Here is a 10,944-nt window from a genome sequence, read left to right as displayed (position 1 = left end):
CTCCCGAGCCCTGGTCCAGTCGTAGTTGGTTGGGTTGGAACCTGTGGGCTCAAGGGCGGCTCGCTTTGTTGGTGTTTGGGCAAGTTGCCCCGGCAAGGTCCTTGCCGGGGCCGCGGAGGCCGCCCCGGCAAGGGCCTTGCCGGGGGTCTCCACCTCGCCCCTTTGTTGTCTTGTGTTTCTGGCCTTGGCGTTGCCTCTGACCATCTTGTTCCTCTGGCTTCTCTCTGGCTTCCCTCCCCTGCTCTGCTTAGTGTGGCCATGGGCGCTGCTCCGACTGTCCGTGCACAAGTAAAGGGGTCAAAAGAAGCACCCCTACTTTTGTACACCGACAGGAGCCCCCGGGCCTGGGCCACACATAAGCGCGACACGTTGTTGGGCCAGGCCCAAAATGGTGCGCGGGCAGGAGGGGCGGATTCTACCGCAGTAATTTTCCGTCTGCTGTGCTTCCCCACAACCCGCGTTGAACGTGCGACGTGGGGGGTCGTGCGTGACGTGGGGGGCATGCGTGGGGCGGTTCCTGCACGCATGCGTCACATCGTAGTTAACAGGAAAGGAGGCGGCCCGCGCCTTCCCCGTAAAAAGGAATAACCGCAGGCGCGCTGCTCACTTTACCCCCCTCCCTGCGTCTTTTCCAATCTCAGAGCCGCCGCCCCCTTTCTTCCTCCTTCTCGAGCTCTTGCCTTTGCTTGTCGCCGCTGCGCCTTCGCCATCCTCCACCCCCTGCTTCTCGCAGCCGCCATGGCTCCCAAATCCACCAGGGGCAAGGGAATGGCCAAAGATGCCGGGGCGGCGGAGCCGCCGGAGAGTGAGCAGGCGGCGCGACGAACGCAGCTCGCCTACTTCCCCTCGACGGTCGACGCGATCGAACTGCGGGATTACTTCAAGCCCCTGTGGGGGGTGAAGACGGGGGGAGAGACGACGGGGCATCCAGCCACGCGCGTCATCCCCGCCAACTGCGCCAAGGCCGCCCCAAATCGGTACCCCCTTCTCCGATTTCTTCAATGATGTCATGCACACCTACGGCTTCCATCTTTTGGATTTTACTCCGAATGCCATGGCGTGCATGGCTCTTTTCGTGCACCTCTGCGAGGGCTTCGCCGGGGTGCATCCCAACACGGCGCTCTTCGGCCACTACTTCTTCCCTCGGATCCAACCGGGGGGCGCCATTTCCGGGTGCGTCGCCTGGATCCCAAGGGCCAAGGGGGCGTACCCGGAGGGCGCCATGAAGGAGAGGTGGGAAGAATGGCGGGGCCGGTGGTGCTGGATTGAAGAGAAGGGCCCGCCGAACTTTTGCCGGGTCCGCGACGCGCCGCCGGTTCACCGGGGCGACTGGAGCGACGTTGATGCTGACGACGCAAAGCTCACGGTCGCCACCACCAGGATCCTTCGCCTTACCGAGGCCGGGCTCACCCTTGAGATGATCGGGGCGGATTTCATCCACCGCCGAATCGCTCCTCTGCACAACAAGGGGAGGCCGGCCTGGCTTTTCACGAACGCCGCTGACATCATCAGGCTCCGCCCCGGCCTCGACCACAACCTTACGGTGATGAGGCACGCCCATCTCTGCCAACGGCTCTTCCAGCTGGACGTGAACCGCGATGGCGAGGTCGAGCGGTCCGGCAAGGCCGCGAGGGCCGCCGCCGGGAGTGATCCCGCTTAGCAACAACTCTCGCCATGATGCCGAACTTCAACGCGCATGGCCTTGAACCGAGCTAGGTCGAGCCGGAGGAACTTCAGGTGCAGGAGTTCTTCGACACCTTGCACGAGGGGTACGTCACCGCCGAGCCGCGGCTCATCCAGGACACCTCCCAGGTGGAGCTGGACTACATCGCCGCTAGGGCGGCGGAGGCGAAGCTCGCCGAGGAGGCCGGCAGCGCCCGCGGCATGGAGGACAAGGCCGCGGCGGAAGCGGAGGAGAAGGAGCTCGCCCAATGGGCGGAGGCCACCGGGGAGGCCAGCAGCGCCGGCACCGGGGCTCCTCTCGTCGAAGACGTGGTCAGTGAGTCGGAGGAGGAGGAGGAGGCCGTGGCCGTCGACCCTCCAGCCATGGGGAGAGGACGGGTTCTGCGGCGGGCCACCTCTGGCGAGCCGGTCCGGCCCGGCAGGGCCGCGCAGCTGCGTCAGGCCCAGGAGATGTCCGCACGCCAGACAAGGGCCGCGGCGGCGAAGAAAGTGGTGAAGGCCGCGGTGGCGAAGGAGAAGGCATCCGCTTCTTCCTCGGCAAAGCGTGTTCAGACGCCACCTCCTTCCCCTCCTCCGGCAGACGTTGACGCGGGGGTCACCTTTGACTTCGGATCCCTCAGCCCGAGGAGGAAGAGGAAGGCAGTAGAGGAGGAGGAGTAAGCTTTTTATTCCCCATTTTTTGTCATCTCCGTTTCCTCAAACAGTGGCGCCCATCTTGAATTATTCTCCTTTTGCAGGGACGCGGAGACGCTAGCCCAGAGGGTCAAGAGGGCCAGGATCTTGACGAGCGGTCAACCCTCGGCAGGCACCTCCGGCACACCACTGGTGGTGTTGAGCAGCCCGGACAGCAGCCCCCAGCGTAAGTTCACCACTCACCCCTCGTCGACGTGCGTCAAGGGTATGATACTTTGGTGCTGACCTTGTCGTGGGTGCAGGAGGGGAGCAGCAGCGGGAGGAGCCACAGAGGGCTACTCTCAACACGCCGCCCCCATCGACTACGCTGCCCCGAGGGGCGTCCCCGGCAAGGGCGCCAAGCACCGAGCCCATGCACACGGGGGAGGAGGAGGAGAACTTGGGCGCCGGTGGCTTCGCCTCGGCGCCAAATGTTGGCGGGGAGGGAACTTCTGCCTCTCAGCCCGGCACGGGTAGGTTACTCGCCTTTCGCCTCCATTCCCTTTTCCTTTTGTTTTCTTTTTCTGAATCCTGGTCTTGGCCTCGCCTCATCCTCTATTCGGTGTTCAGATCCCCCCTTGGCAGACCCAGAGGACATCGACACCATCATCGAAGATGTCGCCAAGGCCGCCGAGGCGGAGGCCGAGGAGATCGCCGCCAAGGAGGCCGCCAGGGGCGCTGCTGATGACGCAGCCAAGGAGCTTGCCGGGGAGGCCGGCACGTCTGGTGCCGAGGAAGAGGTGGTTGATGACCAGCCTTCCTCCTCCGCGGCCTCTGGCTCTGGCAGGTACCTGAAGGTGAGTGACGACCTCTTCGTCCACCTTCCAGGCGCGTCGAGCACCAGGGCTCCCGTCGAGGGGGAGGTGTTCGACGACGAGGTGCTTGCCGCCGCCGGGCTCGAGGTCGTTGACGAGCCGAGCGCTAGCGGCGACGAATCCCAGGAAGAACGGCTCCTCCACGCCATGGGCGCCAGCTTCCGGAAACTCCAGGCGCTCCACCGCGCCCGCCTGGACAAGGTTAAGTCCAGGATGGCGGTGGTGGAGAAGGCGGAGGCAGACCTCCAGAAGCGCGTCGTCGAGACGCAGGACTGGTTCCGCCAGGCTCGCGAGGAGCTGAAGGCCGCCCAGGGCGAGCTGGCCAAGCGTGATGTGGAGCTCACCATGAAGCGGGACGACATTGAGAAGGCCCAGGAGACGGCGGAGAGCTTGGCCGCCGCGGCCTAGGCCGCTCAAGCCCAGCACCAGGCCGCGCTGGATTCCCAGGAGGAGGACCTTGCCGCACGTGAAGAGAAGCTTGCCGCCACGCTCCGCGGCAAGGATGAAGAGGTGGAGAAGCTCGTCGTGCAGCGGACCCGCGAGCTGGAGCAGAGGCACAAGGAGGCACTCGATGCCCAGGCTCGGGTTCACGCCGACAAAGTGAAGGAGCTGGAGGTGGAGCGGGACGGGCTAAGGGACCAGGCCTTGAAGCTGTCCAAGGAGAAGGGCACGCTCAATAGCGCCCTGACGGAGGCGCAGGGCGCGACCGTCAGCAGGGCCGGGGAGCTCTCCGAAGCCAACAACTCCATCAAAGACCTTAGGCTGAAGCTGGAGGGTCTCGAGAAAATGCTGTCGGAGGCCAAGGCCCGGGAGGGGACCCTGACCAAGAACCTGGAGACCGAGAAGCAGCTGCGGAAGAACCAGGCCCTCAACTTCAAGGAGCACGTGGAGGGCGAGAACCGCTGGCTCAATCGCCTCGACGCCGTTGCCGACCAGGCCTCCGCGCAACTAGCCACCATGGGGATGCCGTACGTGAAGGACGCCCCGGAGCGGAATGTGAGCGCCAACTGCAGCCTGACCCTATTCTTCGAGAGGGTCGTCGGTGCCTTGGAGCGGCTTCACGCCAACCGGGCGGCCTCGCTGGCCGACGAGGCCCGGAGGCTTTGCCAGGGCGCCATGACCAAGGTTCTCACCAAGATGGCGTACTGGAACCCCAACCTCGACTTCGACGCCGCGCTGGACAGCTTGCCGGCGGGTGTGGACCTCGCGGCGCTCAAGGAGCGTATCAAGCCCATCATCAGCCGTATCGATGGAACCGAGAGGATAGAGGGCCAGCGCCAAGATTAGGCACCCCGTCTCCTACTGTCGCCGCAGGTTCATGACCAAGACAGTGTTTATCTTTAGTTAGAACCGCAGCAAGAATTGATGTAATATGACTCTGCAATGCTTTGATACGACGCATGTTATTTTCCTGTTCAACCTCTCTTTGTATGTCCACCCTACGTTTATCGGGTAAGCTTGCCGGCGCGTAAACCCAGGGCGGCGTCTTGAGGACGGTGAAGGAAATATGCCCTAGAGGCAATAATAAAGTTATTATTTATTTCCTTATATCATGATAAATGTTTATTATTCATGCTAGAATTGTATTAACCGGAAACATAATACTTGTGTGAATACATAGACAAACAGAGTGTCACTAGTATGCCTCTACTTGACTAGCTCGTTGATCAAAGATGGTTATGTTTCCTAGCCATAGACATGAGTTGTCATTTGATTAACGGGATCACATCATTAGGAGAATGATGTGATTGACTTGACCCATTCCGTTAGCTTAGCACTCGATCGTTTAGTATGTTGCTATTGCTTTCTTCATGACTTATACATGTTCCTATGACTATGAGATTATGCAACTCCCGTTTACCGGAGGAACACTTTGTGTGCTACCAAACGTCACAACGTAACTGGGTGATTATAAAGGTGCTCTACAGGTGTCTCCAAAGGTACTTGTTGGGTTGGCATATTTCGAGATTAGGATTTGTCACTCCGATTGTCGGAGAGGTATCTCTGGGCCCACTCAGTAATACACATCACTATAAGCCTTGCAAGCATTGTAACTAATGAGTTAGTTGCGGGATGATGTATTACGGAACGAGTAAAGAGACTTGCCGGTAACGAGATTGAACTAGGTATCGAGATACCGACGATCTAATCTTGGGCAAGTAACATACCGATGACAAAGGGAACAACGTATGTTGTTATGCGGTCTGACCGATAAAGATCTTCGTAGAATATGTGGGAGCCAATATGAGCATCCAGGTTCCGCTATTGGTTATTGACCGGAGAGGTGTCTCGGTCATGTCTACATATTTCTCGAACCCGTAGGGTCCGCACGCTTAATGTTACGATGACAGTTATATTATGAGTTTATATGTTTTGATGTACCGAAGGTTGTTCGGAGTCCCGGATGTGATCACGGACATAACGAGGAGTCTCGAAATGGTCGAGACATAAAGATTGATATATTGGAAGCCTATGTTTGGATATCGGAAGTGTTCCGGGTGAAATCAGGATTTTTCCGGAGTACCAGGAGGTTACCGGAACCCCCCGATAACTTAATGGGCCTTAGTGGGCCTAGGTGGAAGAGAGGAGAGGAGGCCAGGGCAGGGCCGCACGCCCCTCCCCCCCAGTCCGAATAGGACAAGGAGAGGGGGGCGGCGCCCCCCTTTCCTTCCTCCCCTCCACCTCTTCCCCCCTCTCTCCTAGTCCAACATGGAAAAGGGGGGGAGTCCTACTCCCGGTAGGAGTAGGACTCCTCCTGGCGCGCCTCTCCCCTTTGGCCGGCCAAACCCCCCCTTGCTCCTTTATATACGGGGGCAAGGGGGCACCTCTAGACACACAATTTGATCATTGATCTCTTAGCCGTGTGCGGTGCCCCCCTCCACCATATTACACCTCGATAATATCGTAGCGGTGCTTAGGCGAAGCCCTGCGTCAGTAGAACATCATCATTGTCACCACGCCATCGTGCTGACAAAACTCTCCCTCAACACTCGGCTGGATCGGAGTTTGAGGGACGTCATCGAGCTGAACGTGTGCTGAACTCGGAGGTGCCGTGCGTTCGGTACTTGATCGGTCGGATCGTGAAGACGTACGACTACATCAACCGCGTTGTGTTAACGCTTCCGCTTTCGGTCTATGAGGGTACGTGGACAACACTCTCCCCTCTCGTTGCTATGCATCACCATGATCTTGCGTGTGCGTAGGAATTTTTTTGAAATTACTACGTTCCCCAATAGACGGATCCGCAATGGCCTGTCGGGTGTGCTTGCCGCCGGGCGAACCACCTTGCCGCCCCCAACGTGGCCACTCGAACTGTCGAGCTTGACTCGAGTCAGAGTCGAGAGCGTTGCTGGTTGCAGAAGGCTACCCTGCCATTCTCGACGCGGCCGTCTGAGCTGTTGAGCGGACTCGAAACAGAACATAGGCGTTGCTAATCGCGGGAGGGCCCCTTTGCGTGCAGGTTTTCCATACAAAGAACAAGATCTCCGAGGGGAATAACCTTATATTAAAAAGGAAATATTTGAAGTTTGGCATGACTTAGCTTTCTTGTTGCCGCGCTGGCGTCCTTCGCGCTTGCAGGCGGCGCAGTCTTCTCCTGGTCGTCTTCTTCTTTAGAGGCCATGGCGATGAAGAACTGCTAGGCTAACTACTAGACCAGATTCTCACAATTGCGCCCCCTACCTGGCGCGCCAAAGTTGTCGGTGGGAAACGACACCTATGGGATCACAAGAATCCCTACTACGGTTGCGGGGGCGCGGGGTTGTGAGAAGAGCAGGATTAACAGCCAGCACAAGGATCGTTTACCCAGGTTCGGGCCGCGAGGATGCGTAAAACCCTAGTCCTGCTTTGGTGGATGTATTGAGTGTTCTTGAGCTCTTGAACTAGCTATGGTGGCTGTGTAGTTCCAAAGAGCCGAATCCTCCTCCAGTATGCCATGGGCCTCCTTTTATAGTTGAAAGGGGCTGCCACAGTGGCACACAGGAGGTGGAAAGGCCTACAGTACTATGAGCTTATCACCTGTATTACAGGACAAGACGCATTTAATGCGTCGCTTAGGTGTCCCCTAGCTTTATCGGGGACGGGAGCGAGGCCCGTCCCGTCCGTCGCTGCTCCTCTTCGCTTCGACACGCGCCCTGGCCAGCGATGTATGCGACGCCATGTAGGCAGGCAGGCAGCTGAGGTGGCACGGTGGTAGGGTCTTCACGAAGATCTGCATGCCGCCATGCAGGCGCTTGCTGATCTGGCCTGGAAGCTGCATGTTGCCACGCAAGTGCCTGCCCAGTTGGTCGGGCTAGCAGCTGCATGCTAATGGCGGTGGAAACATGGCTGGTGTGGGCATGGCAGTGGCCCCGCTGATGTCCTCGGCAAGGGCCTTGCCGGGGGCCCAGCAAGGGTCTTGCCGTGGCGCGCAGTCGTCCCCGGCAAGGGTCTTGCCGGGGGTCTCGTGGCTTTCCTCGGCAAGGATCCCGCCGAGGGTCGCCGTCTTCTGGTCCTCATCTGATCTCATATATCTATGGTCTTGACAAAGATCTGCATGCCACCACAGAGGTGCCTCCCGAGCCCTTGTCCAATTGTAGTTGGTTGGGTTGGAACCGGTGGGCTCAAGGGCGGCTTGATACGTCTCCAACGTATCTATAATTTTTTATTGTTCCATGTTATATTATATTCTGTTTTGGATGATTAATGGGCTTTATTATACACTTTTATATTTTTTTGGGACTAACCTATTAACCGGAGGCCCAGCCCAAATTGCTGTTTTTTTGCCTATTTCAGTGTTTCGAAGGAAAAGGATATCAAACGGGGTCCAAACGGAATGAAACCTTCGGGAACATGATTTTCGGAACAAACGTGATCCAGAGGACTTGGAGTCTACGTAAAGCAATCAACGAGGAGAGCACGAGGTAGGGGGTGCGCCAACCTCCCCCAGGCGCGCCCTCCACCCTCGTGGGGCCCACGTTGCTCCACCGACGTACTTCTTCCTCCTATATATACCCATACACCCTGGAAACATCATATACAGAGACAAAACCCTAATTCCACCGCCGCAACCTTCTGTACCCGTGAGATCCCATCTTGGGGCCTTTTCCGGCGTCCTGCCGGAGGGGGCATTGATCACGGAGGGCTTCTACGTCAACACCATAGCCTCTCCGATGATGTGTGAGTAGTTTACCTCAGACCTTCGGGTCCATAGTTATTAGCTAGATAGCTTCTTCTCTCTCTTTGGATCTCAATACAAAGTTCTCCTCGGTTCTCTTGGAGATCTATTTGATGTAATTCTTCTTTTGCGGTGTGTTTGTCGAGACTGATGAATTGTGGGTTTATGATCAAGTTTATCTATGAACGATATTTGAATCTCCTCTGAATTCTTTTATGTATGATTGGTTATCTTTGCAAGTCTCTTCGAATTATCAGTTTGGTTTGGCCTACTAGATTGATCTTTCTTGCAATGGGAGAAGTTCTTAGCTTTGGGTTCAATTTTGCGGTGTCCTTTCCCAGTGACAGCGGGGGCAGCAAGGCATGTATTGTATTGTTGCCATCGAGGATAAAAAAGATGGGGTTTATATCATATTGCATGAGTTTATCCCTCTACATCATGTCATCTTGCTTAAAGCATTACTCTGTTCTTTTGAACTTAATACTCTAGATGCATGCTGGATAGCGGTCGATGTGTGGAGTAATAGTAGTAGATGCAGAATCGTTTCGGTCTACTTGTCATGGACGTGATGCCTATATACATGATCATACCTAGATATTCTCATAACTATGCCCAATTCTATCAATTGCTCGACAGTAATTTGTTCACCCACCGTAATACTTATGCTCTTGAGAGAAGCCACTAGTGAAACCTATGGCCCCCGGGTCTATTCTCCATCATATTAATCTTCCAACACTTAGCTATTTTTATTGCCGTTTATTTTTACTTTGCATCTTTATTTCTCTTTATCATAAAAATACCAAAAATATTATCTTATCATATCTATCAGATCTCACTCTCGTAAGTGACCGTGAAGGGATTGACAACCCCTTTATCGCGTTGGTTGCGAGCACTACAAAAAAAAGACACATCCGTGACATTTTGGGCCGAACGATTTTTTTTTCTGTCATACATATGACACTTCTATGACGATAATTGTGACAAAACCCGGTATCATCATAGATGTGGTGGGCTCCTACTTCTATGACAAAAAATCATGACAGAAAATGGGCTTTTCGTCCTGGGCGGGCCGGAGACGCAGCTGCATGACATTCTTTGGGCCGTCCATGACGGAAAAAACCGTGGTAGAAGCGAGGGCGAGGAAAATTTCGGGGAGTTCCCGGTTACGGTGGGAGGTCGGGGGCCGAGCGATGCGCGTTTCTCTCGTACACGTACGCGCGTGTGTGCGAGGCGTTGGCTCTAACTGAACCCGAGCGAGGCATTGGGCTCTAACTGAACCCGAGCGATTGAACTGCAGGCTACGCATTACTGAACCCGAGCGATCGATCGATGGCTGTTAACTGAACCCGATCGAGCGATTCCTTCGCTACTGCTGCTAACTGAAGCCGATCGATTGGACGAACAGTGAGCATTGCGCGCGGAGGGGGGGGGTGGATGAACAGTGAGCGATAGCGTTGCCTCTGGATGAACATGACCCCGTGGTGTGGAGGGCTGGATGAACAGTAGACGGTGGAGGGGTGCCCGTGGAGGGGTGGTTGAACATGACCCCGTGGTGTGGAGGGCTGGATGAACAGTAGACGGTGGAGGGGTGGTTGAACAGTAGCCGGTGGAGTAGCGCGCGGTGGAGGCTGGATGAACAGGAGCCCGTGGAGGCTGGAGGAGGTCGACGGTAGCCCGTGGAGGCTGGAGGAGGTCGACAGTGGAGATGAGCAGTATCCCGTGGAGTCCCGTTTTGCGGTACGCCACACCCCTCCCGATGAACAGGACCCCCGTTTCGACTGTAGGAGGTCCGTTTCGTCCGTTTTGCGGTACGCCACACCCCTCCCGATCAACAGGACCCCCGTTTGGACCATAGGAGGTCTGTTTCCTCCGTTTTGCGGTACGCCACACCCCTCCCGATCAACAGGACCCCCGTTTCGACCGTAGGAGGTCCGTTTCCTCCATTTTGCGGTACGCCAAGCCTCGTTTCCATCGCCTGTTCCGTCCAAGCCCTCCCGATGAACACGACCACGCATTCCGTTCTGACCCAGCCGGTTGGCTCCCACGCGTTCCGTTGCCTCCTGATGAACACGACGCATTCCGTTGCCTCCCCATGAACACGACGCATTCCGTTGCCTCCCCATGAACACGACGCATTCCGTTGCCTCCCCATGAACACGACGACGATGATGTTTCTCCGTTCCGACCCAGCCATGTACACGAGCCCTGGCCGTACGTATGCGCGAGTAGGCGTTCAAGACCCCGCCCGTATGTACACATACGTGGCCATATTTTCTTTCTTGCACCCTGGCCGCTGTACATACGTGTACATGCTACGTGCGCGCCTCTACTACGACACGTGCGCGCCTCTACTACGACACGTGCGCGCCTCTACATCGATCAATATGTACGTACACGTTCGCCACCAGAATGACAACGCTACATACACTTCGACCAGGTGGGTCCCGACTGTCACGCGCTTCCTTGCCTGCGAAGATGTAGCTGGTGGGTCCCAGCAGTCAGGGGGGCGAATCGTTTTTTTTTGCCCGGACGCACTTCCTTGCGTGCGAAGGTGTAGCTGCTGGGTCCCAGCAGTCAGGGGGGCGAATCGGTATTTTTTTGCCCGGACGCACTTCCTTG

At 56.7% G+C, this 10,944-nt stretch overlaps 1 protein-coding gene across 1 annotated transcript in view; it reads left to right on the top strand.

The window, feature by feature from the left end:
• The first annotated feature begins 738 nt into the window (after positions 1 to 738).
• LOC123097088 (uncharacterized) overlaps positions 739 to 10,944 on the top strand; it is a 57,539-nt gene continuing 47,333 nt past the window's right edge. The window contains exons 1-4 of the mRNA XM_044518854.1: positions 739 to 890; positions 1,513 to 1,646; positions 2,926 to 3,152; positions 4,020 to 4,166. Coding sequence (XP_044374789.1) covers positions 739 to 890; positions 1,513 to 1,646; positions 2,926 to 3,152; positions 4,020 to 4,166 — 660 coding nt within the window. The remainder of the gene's footprint in view (positions 891 to 1,512; positions 1,647 to 2,925; positions 3,153 to 4,019; positions 4,167 to 10,944) is intronic.

The sequence above is a fragment of the Triticum aestivum genome, chromosome 4D, assembly GCF_018294505.1.
Source record: "Triticum aestivum cultivar Chinese Spring chromosome 4D, IWGSC CS RefSeq v2.1, whole genome shotgun sequence".
In the NCBI taxonomy this organism is placed as follows: domain Eukaryota; kingdom Viridiplantae; phylum Streptophyta; class Magnoliopsida; order Poales; family Poaceae; genus Triticum; species Triticum aestivum.
Note: the sequence above shows the minus strand (reverse complement) of the source record. Positions and strands in the feature narration are given on the sequence as shown.